The following is an 18,474-nucleotide window of genomic DNA, read 5'->3' on the forward strand; positions in this document are numbered from 1 at the left end:
TATCAGAAAGGAATTGAGGGTGTGGGCAGATTTTTTTTCAGTAGCTGGAGTATTAGACTAAAAACAGCAAACCTTTGGCCACTCTAAACGAAGCCTGTGACAAAAAGCACATGCCTCCAAATTGAAATGACATATAAAAACTACCATTAATACAGCGTTTACCTTCCAAGGGGCTTTAGATCCAAATCTATTCCATGTGGATTTTGGCGCCCTGTTCGTAAGCATCAAATTTATTGAAATATGGCTCTACAAATATATTTATGTTTACTTGCTAATCTACACTGTCAAATGAGCTCCTTTTTTTACTTTGTTTCCAAGGTCACTTTAACCTAAGTGTTAAGTATCAAGGGTTAAAATGTGTTATGTGGATAGGTTTATTCTACGTACTCAAACTATGCCAAATATCTAGGACAGTTAATAAAGAGGGGCCCCCACTATGCTCCTTTAAAAAATCACCTATATGAGACCATATGGTCAACAATTGCTTTAAAATAAAAATGAGAATGTAATGGGGCAGGGAAACTAGGTTAATGGAAATGGAACGACCAGAATGGAAATAATGAGAATGTTCACGCGTGGCAATGTCACTGAACAGCTTATGCAGAAATTGTTGAACGGGAACCTAAACTGCTGCGTAAACCCTCACCTAAAACACAATAAAATATTATTTTTTTTTAAAAAGGGGGATAGTAAGTTCTAACAGGTGCAAAAATGAGAAAATTTAAGAAATAATCATGTAATTATTTTAAAGAAATTTAGTTGGCTTCAGTTGGAATTTGACTTGGTTTTTGACTACTGACAAGGTCATATAAAGCAGTGTTTTCTAAGAACTATGAATTAATTGTGTTAAATGTGTTTTTACACTTATTCACGATAAAAACTATTTCATATTAAAAAAATAAATAAGTAAAAACGGGTCCCTGCGGGCTCTAGAGCTGCCTGATGACTATTGTCAGAATTAACAAGGGCCGTTATCTATTCCATGTATTCACATTGCAATGAGGGCAAGAAGTTGTTGACCCTGGAATAGTCTTCAAGATTATGTTTATTTTTATGAACACCCTCCAATGAGGAATTCACATCTGAAGCTATCAGCCAGTGTGAGACAAGAAGGACCCAGGTTTTCCTTAGCATGTTGCAGTGTGTCAGGATTTTGTTGGTTTCACTTACAAAAGACCATATTCGCATCTTCCGTGAATCTTTGAAACTCTCAGACATCAAGATAATTACAGAAGGTATCTTGGCAAAATGATTAGGAAAAACAAACTCGGGCAGTGTTGAAGAGAAGATTATAAATTAAAAGTCGTGATCCATTATGCATTTTTTCCTTTTTAAGTATTATTTCTCTTTTGTTGTTGTTGAGAATGTACACAGCAAAACATACACCAGTTCAACAGTTTCTATGTGTACAATTCAGTGACATTGATGACATTCTTCGAATTGTACATCCATTGTCAGCCTCCTTTTCTGAGTTGTTCCTCCTGTATTAATATTAACTCAACTGCTCCCTAAGGTTCCTATCTAAACTTTCAAGTTGCTATTGTCATTTTGACCCCATATAGGTAGTTCTTAATAATGCTCAAGGCAGACATTTTTTACTAGTTAAACTAGAGTATTTGATTTTAAGTAGACTTCAGGGGATATTTTTGGTTTAAGGTTTAAAGTTTATCTCAGGGCAATAGCTTCAGGGATTCATCCAGCCTCCATGGCTTTAGAAAGTCTGGAGTCCATGAGAATTTGCAATTCTGTTCTACATTTTCCCCATTTGAATCAGGATTCTTCTATAGAATCTTTGATCGAAATGTTCAGTAATGGTAACTGGGCACCATCCAGTTCCTCTGGTCCCATGGCAAAGGAGCGTTTTTTTTTTTTTTTAGAGTAGCATGCCAACATGAATCTTACTGAAACGTTTACCTTCGTCTCAGTAAATTAAGAGGACAAAAGAAAACAAACCTGAATTTCTTTCCTTAGATTAGTCCAAAGGACTAATGGACCACATCTACCATAGCCTCCGCTAGACTGAGTTCAGTACAACTAGATGGTGCCCCACTACTACCACTGTCTGCTCTGACAGGGATCACAATAGAGGGTCCCGGACAGAGTTGGAGAAAAATGTAGAACAAAGTTCTAACTCAAAAAGACCAGACTTGCTGACCTGACAGAGACTGGAGAAACTCTGAGAGTATAGCCCCTGGATACCCTTTCAGCTCAGTAATGAGGCCACTCCTGAGGTTCATCCTTCAGCCAAAGACTGAACAAGCCCATAAAACAAAACAAGACTAAAGGGTCGCACCAGCCCTGGGACATGGGTGAGAGGGCAGGAGGGAACAGGAAAGCTGGTAATAGCGAACCCAGGGTTGAGAAGGGAGTGTGTTGACATGTCGTGGGGTTGTTAACCAATATCATATGATAATGTGTGTACTAATTGATGAGAAACTAGTTTGTTCTGTAAACCTTCATCTAAAGTTCAATAAAAATGAAAAAATAAATTAAGAAAAGAAACAAAAAATAAATTTCTTCCCTTGTTGCTTACCGTGGAAAGTTTTATTTATTTTTTAGATAAAAGTTGATGCTGCAGTGCCCTTTCTGGTCTCAGATGTAAGAATGTACAGTCACGCAGTCTTGGCTGCTACTGCGCGATACTAAACGTTTCTCACCATAAAAAGTCAGGAATATACACGGAATGTTGTGTCTAAGAGTGAAGAAGCAGAGGCAATTTAAATAACCCACAGCAAGAAAATTATTGACTAAATTGTTAGAAGTTGATGGAAAATTATGCTACAATTCAAATTGTATTTTGGAATTATATTTAATGACATAGGAAAATGCTTTTGACAATGTTAAGTGAAAAAAGAATTCAAAATTCTATATTAGTATAATCTCCATTTTTGTGATAAAAATAAAACACACGTACACCACACACACCTACATATGTATATATAAATATATATATATAATATTATGTAAGATAACATGCCTATATATATATATATATACACACACATATATATATATATATATATATATATATATATATATATATATATATATATATATATGGAAACCCTGCTGGCCTAGTGGTTAAGTGCTACAGCTGCTAACCAAGAGGCCGGAAGTTTGAATCCACTGGGCACTCCTTGGAAACTCTGTGGGGCAGTTCTACTCTGTCCTATAGGTTCGCTATGAGTTGGAATTGACTCGACGGCAGGGGTTTGGTTTTTGGGTTATATATACATATATATAAATTATGTCAGATAATATACCAATATGTTATCAAAGGTTTAGTTATATGTGATGATTCAGTTATATGTGGTTTGAGGTAGTCCATTTGCCCAGGGGTTACAGTGATTTCGGACCAATGTCCTTACTGTTTCTATCAAATACATAATGCCTTTTGTGTGGGTGAAGTGTGTTTTATGTTTGTGTTCTGTTTGTTTATTTTTTAAAGTAAGGTGCACTCAATCCAAAGAAACAAATAACCTCTTCTTTTGTCCAAGAACTTTGAAGAAGAAGATGCCATGACTTACCTCAGTGCACGTTTTTAAATTCTTCTCTTTCCCCAACCTAAATTACAATAGACTGTAAGCTCCATGAGGGCAGGGTCTGGTCTTTTCATATCTGGAGCATCTACATCAGGCAGAGAGGCTGATTCATGGTAGGCGCCTAACACTTTTTTTGTGTGGGTGAATGAATAGTAATATTAGGGATATATTTGTATAGCACCTCAAAGTTGTAAAGAGTTTTTCACTAACACCTCTGATCCTCCCAGAACTTCCTTTAAAGTGGGCGTAGGAACTGGTGATTTTACTCCTGTCTTGTAGGCGAGGAAAATGGGGCTCAGAGGCAGAATATCAAAGGCATCACACTGAGTAAGTCCTGCGTGATGCTATCCCTGAAGTCCGTTTACTGGCTTCGAGTCAGGCAAGACGTTCCTCTGCATGATGGTGCTTGCTTTTCTGGATTTCCATGGAATCTTTGTTTTTTATTTTCAGATTACAGGACAGGCCCATGTTTTACTGTGGTCAGCAACCAGATGTGCCAGGGACAGCTCAGCGGGATTGTCTGCACAAAAACACTCTGCTGTGCCACCATCGGCCGGGCCTGGGGCCACCCCTGCGAGATGTGCCCTGCCCAGCCTCACCCCTGCCGCCGAGGCTTCATCCCCAATATCCGCACAGGAGCTTGTCAAGGTAAGCGCTGAGCCGATGGAATCATTAATGGATTAATCTTATTTGCTCTGGAGAACCATTCTCCAGTGGAGTTGGAGAGATTTGGAAAAGCAGTGTCAGAGACGTACTTCTTGATTTTGCTGACTGCATGATATCCAACTAAGGCTTTAGGAGCCTGGCTCACTAGACAGCAGCCCAAGTCTTACTGGGTTTTCCTTGCCAGCAGTTCCCCCTCTGACCCCAGAGCTACTTTCACAACCCTCTGACTCAAGGGTGGTATGATTCTGGTCCAGTGATGCTACGTGTTACAGCAACGCTGTGTATAAACACAAAGTGAGATTCGTGAACAAGGTAGTTTATGCTTTTCTTATTGTTTTTCCTTCAGTCTTAACTGTTGGAGTCCCTCTGTTTTGTGAGTTGTACTTAGTTGACCTGAAGAAAATTGTTCCTCTCACCATTTTACATGCCTCATTATACGTTTTTTTACAAGTCAGAAATAAATTAGGGTTTGTTTCACAGTTTTAAATATCACCAGATGTCGCCTGCTTGCTTCTCCCCCTGCCTCCCATAGAAATCCTTACTCTGTTTTTGGCTTTTCCTGCTGTTCTTCCAGCTGTACAAATTCTTTTATTGTCTGGATGTCTGGCAGGAAGCAGGAGGAAGTGAACAGCGGCAGCTCCACACTAAGCTGATGGGCTCGAAAGCTCCCAGGCTGGGTCTGTTTCTTCAGACATCTTCTGTGCTTTTTAGTGAGCTGCATCGTTTTCAGAAAATTCAGCCTGCCCTTTTTTGAGGCAAATAGACAATAGTTTGGTTTTCTTTTATATATTAATTAAAAGGATAATATGCAGTAAAACAGAACTTAAGCTTAATCACACAATTCTGTGGTTCTCCATTCGATCGCACATCAGTAAATACCACTTCTGATAAACACTGTGGCTCTGGCCTTTGGCTACCAAGTACAACATAGGAGTTCTTTGTATGCCCTTGAAAGTAGCCATCTGAATGTCAGGAACGCTGAGGAGCCATTTTGAGATCCTAGAACGATAAAGGGATAGACTGTAGGAGTCTATGAAATTAAAAGTAAGTTTAGTTCCTCTTTTCTTTGGTGCCTTCTTATTTTTCTCATTCTTAGAAAGTCCCGGTGAGTTTTGAAGAATTTCTTGGTCTTGGTGCTCTGAACTTGGCTAAAAAACTTGAATTCCTTGACAGTGGACAGAAAGGCAGACTTTGAGTGCTCCGCTGCCTCAGTGAGTCCGTGTGGGAAGCTCAGGTGCTGACGGAACTCTAGAAAGAGAATGAACGGAGGGGGAGAATTGCTTCTCTAGCTTTGCTATTCGCTTCACGCAAACTGGATCTTTCTGGCATTTGCTTCCTGACTCTACTATTCGACATCCAAGAAAAAAACGTTTTTTATATGAAATTGACCAACAGGCGTTCAAAATGGTGGTTATGTTACCTCTTTTAAAATGAAAAATCTTCATGTTTGGTTGTGATTCTCCCATCAGTTTGGGGTTCCCTTTCCTTGCTGGCATGTCCAATCCTTGGGCCAATTGTGGGCAGGTGGGTTCATAAAGGAGCTTCTAGTCCTAGATGTGTGATCAACAGAGAATCACTCACATACGCATTTCCTGTTGACCAAAAGTCATGATGGAGGAGACCATCTAGCTTTGCTTATATGTTAATGGCCAGTTAGCAGTAAAGTAAAATTTTAATTTCAAGTAACATTTTAATAAACATATTCACATATCAAAAAACAAAAAGGGAATGGAAAAATACTGGTCCAAGACAAAATTGAATCAGCCATAAAACATAATCTAATTCTATTTCGCATGTAGAGTCATTCATTTGTGGGTCAGGACATTCCATTTAAAGCATTAAGTGACACTTCCATGCCAAAATAAATTGCTGGCTCCTTAGTACCCCTTTTCTGCAGGCCGGCTTCTCTTGACAACTCAGGTTATTAGAGATCTTACAAGTGGCGATGGCTTTCTTGCTTCACACAATGAAGAGTCAAACTAAACAGCACACTGGGCTCCCGGATTTCTAAAAGAATACCTGCAGTAGAGAAAAGTTAGGCTGTCTTCTGGGGGGTCTTTACTGAATCAGACTTTTGTGTGCTGTCAGTGAAGAAATGGAGAAACTCTGCGTGTACTTTTCTAGCTGAATATAATGAGCCTGGAATGCCCTAGGAAACCCTGGTGGCATAGTGGTTAAGTGCTACGGTTGCCAACCAAGAGCTCTGCAGTTCAGATCCGCCAGGCGCTCCTTGGAAACTCTGTGGGGCAGTTCTACTCTGTCCTATAGGGTCGCTATGAATCGGAATCGACTCGACGGCAGTGGGTTTGGTTTTTTTGGTTTTGGAAAGCCCTCATTTTGTTCTGGAGGCTTAATATTTAGGGTTGCACCTAGGACCACAGAGAGTCCTTAGGTGCCAGGGACACAGCGGTGAACAAAACAGACAAGTCCCTGCTCTCTGGAAGCTTATACTGAAGACAATTAATGCATAAAACAAAACAAAAACACAAATATATAATAGGCCACTTGGCGATTGTAGTTTTGTTAGGTGCTGTTGAGTTGATTTTGACTCTTAGTGACCCCATGTGACAGAGTAGAACTGCCCTGTAGAGTTTTCTAGGCTATAACCTTCACTGGAGCAGATCCCCAGGTCTTTCTCCCAAGAAACTGCCAACCTTTTGGTTAACAGCTGGGTGCTTAACTATTGTACCACCAGGGCTCTTTAGTTGGTGATTAGTCATATGGGAGGAAAAACAGGGTAAGAAGAATGGTGGGTTCCAGGGGCTGGGTGCTGCTGTCAGGCTGGGTAGGGAAGGGTCCTGTCGCCCAAGTGTCTTTGGAGAAGAAACCTGAAGGACAGGTCAAAATGGATCATCCATGTAGCTATATGGATGAAGAAGAGTCCAGGCAGAGAGAGCAACCGCTACAAAGGCCTAAGACAGGTGCATGCTGGACGTATTGGAGGGATAGCAAGGAAGCTAGTAGGGTAGAACAGAGTGAGGGAGGATGTTAGGGGATGAGGCCAGAGAGTAGATGGGTCATGTGGAACCTACTAGGGCTTACAAGGACTTGAGTTTTGAGCTGGGAGGGATAGGATCTGACTTCCCTCTGAAAACGTTCCCTTTGGCGGCTGCTCTGGCAGCAAGGGAATCTGCAGCTGAGATTGCACACTGGCCTGGGGACAGCTCTCACTTCTTGGCCTAATTTTCTCTTTTGGTTAATTTTTACCACTCAAGGCAATTCTACAGAACGTAAGATGGACATTTTCTATTTTGTTTGTTGAGAAACATTCACTGGTTTAAATAGTCTGAGTGATCTTCTTTAAGTAAATTCTGTTTTTACTGAACCACTCTGTACAACTCTTAAAGACAGCTTTCTTGTAGAAATGTGTAGCATTTTGATCCTCAAGATTTCTTGAATAACTCTACTGAGTTATTGTCAATCTGGAGATAAAAAACAAGGCAGTAAGTAGTCATCCTTTTGCCATTGTGTCCTTGTAACTTTGCAGAGTATGTAATAAAAACCCAGAAAATATTCTCCTCTACATGGGGGAAGATGGGAGGTGGGAAAATAAAGAATAGTTTTGACTTCTTATAGAAAATTATTGACTAAGCTGTGTTAATCAAATAATTTATATTATATAACTATAAATATGCATAAATATAATACATACGTTACATAATGTGATTGTGAGAAATAGTTTCTCTCATCATGTTCCAAATATTATGATGGAAATATAACGCACTGATATGAATATATTTACGTGAGTGTGGACAAACTGTCATCTTGTCTTCTGCAATGAATTTTATATAAATCTCTCTTTCTTGAAATCTGACAGATGTGGATGAATGCCAGGCCATCCCTGGGCTCTGTCAAGGAGGAAATTGCATTAATACTGTTGGGTCTTTTGAGTGCAAATGCCCTGCTGGACACAAATTTAATGAAGTGTCACAAAAATGTGAAGGTAAGAGATCTCATACTTTGCAGTGAAGTGGGGGGCGGGGGGAAGGGATGAGGGGAGGCAGGCAAAACGCAGCATCAGTAACAAACTTGTTTGCCAATTGTCCCTGAGTCCTTCTGTCTTTGTTATGTCCATGAATGTTTAAGTATAATACTCTCACCAGGAATAATATGCCTTTGTGTGTTGCACCACACAAGAACCCTGCAGCTTTTTCCACTTTTATAAGAGGTACATCTGAATCAAATTAAATGTTAGAACATGAAATATTTTCAAGCAATATTTGGTTTAAAATGATCAAGATGCATGTTTTTGCATAGTTTTAGAGACATGAACTGAAATTTGATCATTAGATATCCTTCAGAATGATGTATCTTCTGCTGCTTTTTCTTGCTGAAATGTTGGATTTTTGTTTGGCGAGATCTATTATCTCTTATATTTATGTTCTTAGTGCAAGTTTTGGAATTTCTTTACTGGGGGATAATATATTTCTAGCAAATAACCAAAAAAACAAAAAACAAACCCCAAATTTGTTGCTGTCATCGACTCTGACTTATGGTGACCCTATAGGACAGAGTAGAACTGCCCCATAGGGTTTCCAAGGAGCAGCTGGTGGATTTGAACTGCCGACCTTTTGGTTAGCAGCTGAGCTCTTAACCACCAGGCCACCACCCTTTAATGTTAATCAAGCCCGAAGATAACTTGAGGTCAGTTTTTATATTTGCACTTAATTTATCGATTGAGCTTCCCACAGTGTGTGTACAGAGGATGGGTTCATATTCGCCACTATTGCTGTTTGCCAGAAAAAGGCCTGACTTCCAAAGTACAGGCAGTCCCCAGGTTACGAACACCTGATTTACATACAACCCAGAGTTATGAACCAACCTCCAAAAAGTCTGTTACATTGAAAATTTCAGGCAGATGCAGTGGTTCTTAATAACAGATGGGTACTACTTTGTGGCGTGCATCAACACATTATTATTATTATATTATTATATTATTATGTCAAAGGTGTTTTAGTGTGTCTGGAAGTGTTTCTTTAATGTTTTTCATGTGTAGAAATGCACAGTATATACTATAGACTAAGACAAGTATTTGATGCTAGATACAAAGCATACCTAACGGTTCTAATTTACGTACGAATTCAGCTTAAAGACAGACTCAGGAACGGAACTTGTTTGTAATCCGGGGACTGCCTGTACAATAACTAATTTCTTCATGAGAGGGAAAGTGCAGGAAATAAACAGGCAGTATTGACCTCTCTTTTCTTTGGTGAATGCATGTATATTGGGAGTGGTGATACCTGACAATAATGTGACAGCATGCTCAGGGCTGCCTCTCTGACAAGCTCAGAAGAGGAAGCTTCCCTCAGACTACTCACTCTACTGGGTGTGGTCTGAGGTTTCATTTAAGTGAACGCATTTTTGTTGAAAACAGTGGTTGCTTTTTATTTCTAGACTCTGGTGATGAGGAATCATTCCTCTTCGGTCATTCTCCTAGGCTTGGATACCTGATCCTTCTTGGCTGGTCACTGTGGTGTATCATTTAAGCACAAGATAGCTTGAAATTTGAAGTGAAATTAATACATGTAAACCAAAACCTGCTGCCCTCCAGTCGATTCCAACTCATGGCAACCCTATAGGATGGAGTAGAACTGCCCCGTAGAGTTTCCAAGGAGCGCCTGGTAGATTCGAACTGCCAACCTTTTGGTTAGTAGCCATAGCTCTTAACCACTGCACCACCAGGGTCTCTTAAATGACATATAGGAAGTACAGGATCTCCTTCCCCTGAAACTGAAGACCCTAACTCTGATAGAATTACCCTTATGGGTCAGAGTTCTTTTTAGGTTATTAATCATTATAGAATTTATAATTGATATTGTGTTCTTGAACACGTTCTAAGCAGTAATTTGAGGTAGCTGTGATAACTACTTTAATTCATTCTGAAGAAATAGGGCTCTTAAAAACATTATATGTTGTGAGAGTAATAAAGTTGACTCTCTATTAAAAAACAAACAAACAAAAAAAAAAAAACCTTGTTGTCAAGTTGACCCTGACTCATAGGACAGAGTAGAACTGCCCCAAGGAGAGGCTGGGGGATTCAAACTGCCAACCTTTTTTGTTAGCAGCCAAACTCTTAACCACTAGGCTGCTAGGGCTCCAACTTTGTATAAGCCAAAGTACTTTAGGAGTTGTAAGACCCTGGTGGCGTAGTGGTTAAGTGCTACGGCTGCTAACCAAAGGGTCAGCAGTTCGAATCCACCTGGCGCTCCTTGGGAACTCTGTGGGGCAGCTATGAGTCGGAATCGACTCGATGGCACTGGGCTTTATTAGAAGCAGAGAATGTTCATACTGAAAGGGCAAAGAACCCCACCTAGCTCCGCCCTTTCACGCTGTCAGTTAAGGAGCTGTGTCTGGAGTATGTTAAGTGCCCTGTCTGAGGTCATTCAGAGAATGCTAATATTCACATCTTTTGCCGCACACTCTAATGCGCTTTGTATTATATTACATTGTGTTTTTTCCTACCTCTGTTTGATTAACAACCATATTTCCCAGTGTTTGGAAATATTTAAAATATATGTTTAGATTTTCCGGTATTGCCACGCATATATTTTTATGACATTAACTTAATAAGCTATTACATTTATCACATACAAAATCCATATCAACAAAAGGTTGTGTCTTACTTTTTTAGATTTCCTCAGTTTAATATATTCAGCATCAAGAGACACATTTATCTTCAAGATTTAGGGCGGTATGCACCATATGATTTGTCTGGTCTGGGTTTCATTTTGGAATTATGACAGCTTTCAGCATGGACTAGAATTATTTTCCTGCTTCTCTTGCTTTTTGCTCACACTTGTCAGTTAATATCAACCAGGAAGGATTACTTTCTATGGATGTGAAGAGACAGAAGGCAGGGCTCAATCTCAGATTCTTTTATCAATGCTAATAAACCTATTATGGTGGAGTACTCAATGGACCAAAATTCAGTCTGAGATACAATTACTTAATTCTTTTCCACAATTTTGTTTTTTTTTTTTTTGTTAGCTGCATTTTGAAGTCAGTAGCAAGATAAAACAAAATACTTTTGGCCAGACTGTTTTTTTCCTTTGCCATCTAGTGTTACACTAAATTCAGATGATGGGTTTTTTCCCTTCTTCTTCTTCTTTTTTTTTTCTATGCAAAATTGACATTGGAAGAAAACATCCTGTTAGTACTACGTGTACTCTGGCCCAGAGGCTGGTGCGGGCGTTGTTGACCTGCCTCAGTAGGAAAGCCGTCAGAGCGTCCTCTGAGAACTCTTGGGGAGCGGGGTGCCCTCTGTCAGCTCGCCTGCCTCCCTCGGTTGCAGCACTCACTATGGGATGGCACATCTCTGGGGACAGAGTGGTCGCCGGGTGGTCAATAAAGGGAACCCCAGAAAATCTAACCCAAACCCGCTCAAGGCATCAGGAGACTGTAGGTGCTCCAGGAAGACGGTCAGGCTGCAGTGGGATTCTGTGCCTGGGCGGAAATTGTTCTGGCACTTTTGCATTGATTTCAGTGGCTTTCTAACGTATCTCCCTCTCAACTTGGAGAAGACATTGAGTCCCTACAAGGCCACACTACTAAAACAGAGCAAAACAATTCAATCAGGGTGCTTTTAACAAATTTATAAGATGCTAGCCTCAGATGTGAGATTTATTCAAAATGATTTCATGATAACTTCCTTTTGCAGAGTTCTCCCTTCCTTACCCCAAAACTTAAAAAAAAAAAAGTCATGTACCAAGTTTTAAATAAATGCATACAATTTAGGTACACTTGAAATGCAAATTAACAAGCTAAACTGATTACATAACAATTATTAATTTTTTGTAAATTTAGGAAGAAAAAGGTTGAGATTTATAGCCATGACTTGAAAAGAAGGGGGAGGGTGTTCATGCCCGCCTCAGTTGCTGACTTGCCTACAGCGGTAGAGTGTACGCACCTAAAGGATATGGGAGCCTTCTCCTCTGGAAAACCAAGTCTGTATTTGCATAGGTTACTGTGGGAGGAAGGGAAGAAATAAAGAAGTGTAATTAAAGGATTAGGTTTTATTTCTGTAAGAAATCCTTTGGATTCCTAATTAACCACTAATATTCTGGGATTTAGGTTGTCACCAGCCCAGCCTTTAATAACTATAATAGACTACATGATGCAAATGCCTTTTTTAAAGATGTCGCTCTTAACTCCATGACTTCCCTGATACGTGAGCCAAGAACTTCAGTCCTTGCCCTTTCCAGAATAATGGTGCATTTATCTAAAGGCTACTTGGTATTAGGAGCTCTTGTCCTCTCAGACAGGCACCAAGAAGAATGCCTCGGGATACTTAACCCATTGCCACCGCTGGGGCACCATCCTTTCTAGCTGCTTGCAGGCCATGGGCACACTCCCTACAGAGTTGGTTGAACAGGAAACTCTGCGTTGTAGGCAAAAGAGTACTGGGCTGGGAAGAGGTAGACCTGGCCCTGGTCCATACGGAGTGTGGTTCTGCTCTGACGCACCTGGGGTCACCAGGAGTCAGAATTGACGTCAACTGGTTTTTCTTTTTTTTTTTTTGACCCTAGCCCTCGTAATGTCGGTAATCCTTTGTGTGATCTTGGACAAGCCAGTTACCATCTCTGAGTTACTTCAACTTTCAAATGAATTGAACAAGGTGAAATCTTGGGTTCTTTCCAGTTCCACAACCCAGACTCCATCTTTACATTTCTAATTATTTTCAAGCTATGAACCATGGAACCTGGCATTCATTCATTGTGTAACTGTAAAATAATATGACTGATTTTGTGTGTGTGTATATACATGATTTGAAGAATCAGCTTGTTTACTTTTTAGTCAAGTCATACATTTTACACTGAATTTAGTGTTTATAGTCAACAAAGTTAATCCCACAGGCTTCCCTGGCATTCCTAATCAGTCGTGTCACATATTACTTTTAAACAGCTGCCACAGTTTTAGTTTTTTTTTTTTTCTCACTTTCTTAGTAATCTAGACAGTATCAGGTTAACTGTTTTCCCCTATCGCTCATTCATAGTAGAAGTCACGACCTTGGATTGAGCTTCTGGGTGGCAGAGTTTCCCCAGTGATCCCTGCCCCAGGACTGAGGAGAGCAAGCTGTCCTCCGTGCTCCTTCTTACCCTTCTGCTAGAGGAGCCCCAGGATGGGAAGGTGGCCTAGGGATGGGAAGAATGCCCAGAGAGAACTGACGAGATGAGGATGAGATGGAAGTTCAAGTACAAAGGGTGGGGGCAGCAAATAGGGAGAGAAGGGGACCTATTACTTTGTCTCTTCAAGGTCCCAGCAAGAAGTCAGCGAGGCCATGAACAACTACCACGAAACGGCTTCTTCCCAGTAACTCTGTCTCTCCTGTCCTGCCACAAGGAGGTGTCCAGAACACAGAAATAGCTCTTCCCAGTCAAGACTCAGTCCCTACCAGGTCTCCCAAACAGATTTATTTATTTTTTTATTGTGCTGTAAGTGAAAGTTTACAAATCAAGCCAGTCTCTGGTGCAAAAATTTATATACGCTTTGCTATATACTCCTAATTGCTCTCACCTTAATGAGACAGCACACTCCTTCCCTCCACTCTCTCTTTTTGTGTCCATTCAGCCAGCTTCTGACCCCCTATGCCCTCTCATCTCTCCTCCAGACAGGAGATGCCAACATAGTCTCATGTGTCTACTTGATCCAAGAAGCTCATTCTTCACCAGTGTCATTTTCTATCCCATTGTCCAGTCCAATCGCTGTCTGAAGAGTTGGCTTTGGGAATGGTTCCTGTCTTGGGCTAACAGAAGGCCTGGGGACCATGACCACCGGGGTACTTCTAGTCTCAGTCAGACCATTAAGTCTGGTCTTTTTATGAGAATTCAGGGTCTGTATCCCACTGCTCTCCTGCTTCCTCAGGGGTTCTCTGTTGTGTTCACTGTCAGGGCAGTCTTCGGTTGTAGCCAGGCCAGATTTATTCTTATGGCTGGCATTTGGTACAGACTGACTTATAGAAACTCTGAGAAAGCCACCTTCCTCAAATTCTCTCACTTTGGATTCCTGAAATTCTATTAAAAAGGGATAAGCACATAATGTTAAGGGTCTGGAAAAATAATAAATTAGTATGAATGTATTTCAAAGAGTATATTGTGGCCTTTTACTATCAGGGAGTCCCTGGGTGGTGCAAAGGGCTATTGCGCTCATCTACTAACCAAAAAGTTGGAGGTTTGAGTTCACCCAGAAGCACCTTGGAAGAAAGACCTACTTCCAAAAGATCACAACCATTGAAAACCCTGTGGAGCACGGTTCTGCTCTGACACACGTGGGGCCACCATGAGTCCACGGCAACTGGTTAATTGGTTTACTATCAGGAACATTTCACCACACCCTGGTGATGAAATGAGAGCTCTCGCTTTCCTCGTTATCAAGCAGTGGGGCTAAGAAACCAGGTGGTTCAGGAACGCAGAAAGGCATTAGACCCCTGAAGGGAAAAGGGTGTGCCATTGAGGAGGAGCCATTAAGGGGAATCTGAAGTCATGAAATAAACTGCTTCAAATTTAACAAGTTGGCCTAGCTCAATTTGGCCTTCTGTGTGAAAATTAGGGAGATGTGGACTGGGATGTATTTCCTGGCCTATTTGGTTTTGAAGGCATGCTTCTTGTTGTTGTTAAGTGCTGGTGAGTCAGTTCCGACTCATAGCGACCCTATGTGCAAGAGAACAAAACACTGCCAAGTCCTTCGCCATCCTCATGGTTATTGCTATGTTTGAGTCCATTGTTGCAGCCACTGTGTCAGTCCATCTCATTGAGGGTCTTCCTCTTTTTCACTGATCCTCTACTTTACCAAGCATAATGTTACTCTCCAGGGACAGATCCCTCCTGATAACATGTCCAAAGTATGTGGGACTCAGTCTGGCCATCCTTGCTTCTGAGGAACATTCTGGTTGTACTTGTGCCAAGACAGATTTGTTTGTTCTTCTGGAAGCCCATGGTGTATTCAATATTCTTCTCCAACACCACAATTCAAAGGCATCAGTTCTTCTTCAGTCTTCCTTATTGATTGTGCAGCTTTCACATGCATATGAGGCGATTGAAAACACCATGGCTTGAGTCAGGAACACCTTAGTCCTCAAAGTGACATCTTTGCTTTTCAACACTTTAAAGAGGCCTTCTGCAGCAGATTTGCCCAGTGCAATATGTCATTTGATTTCTTGACTGCTGCTTCCATAGGCATTGGTTGTGGATTCAGGTAAAATAAGTCCTTGACAACTTCAGTCTTTTCTCTGTTTATCATGGTGTTGTTCATTGGTCCAGTTGTGAGAATTTTTGTTTTCTTTATGTTGAGGTGCAATCCGTACGAAGGCTGTGGTCTTTGATGTTCATCAGTAAGTGCTTCAAGTCCCCTTCACTTTCAGCAAGCAAGGTTATGTCATCTCTTCCTCTCCCCCTCCCCCCAACACTTGCCAATTGGAGACTTGGGTTTCACATCCCTTTGTGTGATTCCTGAGTAGTACAAGTGGTTTGGACTCTACTAACTTACAGGGTTGCTATGAGCCGGAATTGACTCGATGGCACCGAGGTGGGGAACTTAAAATGGTTTGGACTCTACTACTAACTTAAAATGGTTTGGAATCTACTACTAACTTAAAATGGTTTGGGATCTACTACTAACTTAAAATGGTTTGGAATCTACTACTAACTTTAAAGTTGGCGGCTTGAACCCACCCAGCTATGCTGCAGAAGAAAGGCCTAGCGATCTGCTTCTGTAAAGATTATAGCCAAGAAAACCCTAGGGAATAATTCTACTCTGTAGCTCATAGGGCCACCATGAGTCAGCATTGACTTACTGGCAGTGAGTTTGGTCTTTTGGGGGATTTATAATTGATAAATCTCTTTGTTTTGAGTTTTACTTATATTGGTTTTCAGAAGGCCTCAGTGGAATTCAAGAGTTATGCCTGGGCACCAGAGGTATAAAAATTGGGTCCCGGGATCATGCCTATACTGTGAGGATTACAGGAGACAATAGACATAGAGCATCTAGACAACACCTGGCACTCACACATGTCAGCTGTCCTTATTACTGCTGCTGCTGTTGTTACCTCAGCAAAGGGCCCACGTCTAACCTATGCGGCATGTGAAAGAAGATGCTCCCTGTCCTGCCAAAGTCAGTTGTGTTTTCAAGATAACTTCTTCTGATAGATGCTACCATTTAAATAACCTCTTTGGATATTGATGTATGTTAAGAGGCTAATAAGGTTAGCTGTTGTTTATATTAACAGGACAAGAAAGGATTTTAACAGACCGTGTCTCCTCACATAATCTTTGATAGGCATTGCATGGTCCAAACACCAAATTTTAGGGACATTTTGAGAAAGGTACCTTCCTCTTAATACCTTTGAGATATAGTTAATACATTCCTGTATCTTAAACAAGGCTATCCAATCCTGTTGTTGTTGTTAGGTGCCATTGAGTCAATTTCAACCCATAGGGACCTCATGTGACAGAGTAGAACTGTCTCACAGGGCTTCCTGAGCTGTAATCTTTACGGGAGCAAAATGCCAGGTCTTCTCTCCTGTGGAGCTGCTGGGTGGGTTTGAGCAAGTGACCTTTTGGTTAGCGGTGGAGCGCTTAACTGTTTGTATCACCAGGGCACCTTATCCAATCCTGCAGGCCTCTCGATATATTTGTTTGTTTGTTGAAAGTTGGAGAGTAATTGGGTAAATACAGAGGGATCAGTGTTAAAGAACTCTCTTAGGATACGCCTTCAGATGTTATGCCAGCTCCAGAACCTAGTTGCTTTTGTTGGCTTTTCTCTGTCTTTTACTCACTGCGGTGAAATTTATATCTGTCGGAATAGAATATGCATTTTTACCGTTACAGAACTTCACAGGGACAATGCTGTTTATGTTAACGCTGACTCTGATATAAGCAGTGAAATATTGTTTGGTTTAGCCTCTAGCCTAGAATAGAAGAATGGTGATTTTGCTTCTAAAGAGGTTAAACTGCGTGTAAACAGTATTGCTGCTGCCTTTTTGACTAACAGAGTGAACCTGAGTCAGAAGATATTTGAATCTGATCCACTTACACTCCATTTTGTTTTATAAATTAAGAGCAGTACTTAGACTGAAGCAGAAATGTTCTCATTCTTAGGCTTTGAGCCTCTCAGAGTTCCAACATGCCAGCCTGGCCATTGTAATACTCCTGGGAGGCTTGGGTCAAACCTCACCTCTCCCTAAGTCAGTGTAGAAAGCCCCGCTGGTCTTCGAGATGAGGCCATAGAGAGTCCTGGCACCCTTAGCTAACTTTAGCCTCAGCAGGAAGTTCCTAGCGTCCTCTCTTGCCTTCCCCGTGCCATGTTTATCGACAGTTGTCGATGTTTGAGTCTGGCACTTGAAAAACCTCCCCCTGAAGGAAGTGCTCGGGTTTGTCCTAAGGGACTTTTTCCTCTTCCTTAGAGGAAAGCAGTGAACTCAGGCCTGAGGGTTGACCTCGTAGCATTCATGGTGCTTATTAGCGGGTATTCTTGAGATCAATACCTGTGAGAGAGAAGGGGTATGTAAGAACATGCAGACAGAGAAGGAAAGCTGTGATACAGCCCCAAAACAGCCTCCACGACCTCACAGGGATCTGGGGATTTGGAGTGGCTCTTCAGAGTTGTCCCTCCGTGGGTCGAATTGCCCAGGCCATTATATCTCCTCCTCAGTCAGTCATTGGATATGGCTTTCTGGGAAGGCTAGGTGGTCCTCTTCAGTGGAGGTGGTCCCTGAAGGGACTGAGAGCCAGAGGTTGTCTGTTGTCAGCACTCCCAGCAGCTTGGGCGATAAGTTCTTCCTTGAAGGGGAGTCTGTGGTAGTGCATCCCAGGGTCTACCGCAATTCATTCATCAAGCCACAGAAATCCATCATAATGGTAGTTCAGGTGCTACTGAGAGCACCAGGTGGGCACTCCCTCCCCTTAAGATGGTCACCCAGGTTGGCCAAGTCTTGGTCAACACTCATACCACAAGGTCAGATCAAACACTCAGAAGGAGGCTTGGCAAGTTTCAGGTCGGCCTTGAGTTATATAGGGAATGCTTTCTGAACAGTTTGAATGACAAACACTTTTTTTTGTCATATTAAGTCAAAACTTAAAGTAAATTCATTAACAGGTATTTTGCAAGGAAGAATCATAAAGTTTTTCATATACATGATTAGCTTAAAGCAGGGTTTGCCTGTGTTGGATAAGATATTAACAAGAGGTCCGCCAAGCTGACTCGATCAAGGAAAAAGATGGTGCGACTTGGTGGCCCTGTGATTCATCTGCGTGGCCACTGATTTCATTGACAC

The 18,474-nt window shown here is 41.3% G+C and overlaps 1 protein-coding gene across 3 annotated transcripts in view; it reads left to right on the plus strand.

The window, feature by feature from the left end:
• Positions 1-18,474, plus strand: part of FBN1 (fibrillin 1) — a 298,816-nt gene that overhangs the window by 141,462 nt on the left and 138,880 nt on the right. For all 3 annotated transcript variants that reach the window (XM_049898546.1, XM_049898545.1, XM_049898544.1), the window contains exons 7-8: positions 3,993-4,190; positions 8,026-8,151. In XM_049898546.1, the coding sequence (XP_049754503.1) occupies positions 3,993-4,190; positions 8,026-8,151 (324 nt within the window). The remainder of the gene's footprint in view (positions 1-3,992; positions 4,191-8,025; positions 8,152-18,474) is intronic.

This window comes from Elephas maximus, chromosome 10, assembly GCF_024166365.1.
Source record: "Elephas maximus indicus isolate mEleMax1 chromosome 10, mEleMax1 primary haplotype, whole genome shotgun sequence".
Lineage (NCBI taxonomy): Eukaryota > Metazoa > Chordata > Mammalia > Proboscidea > Elephantidae > Elephas > Elephas maximus.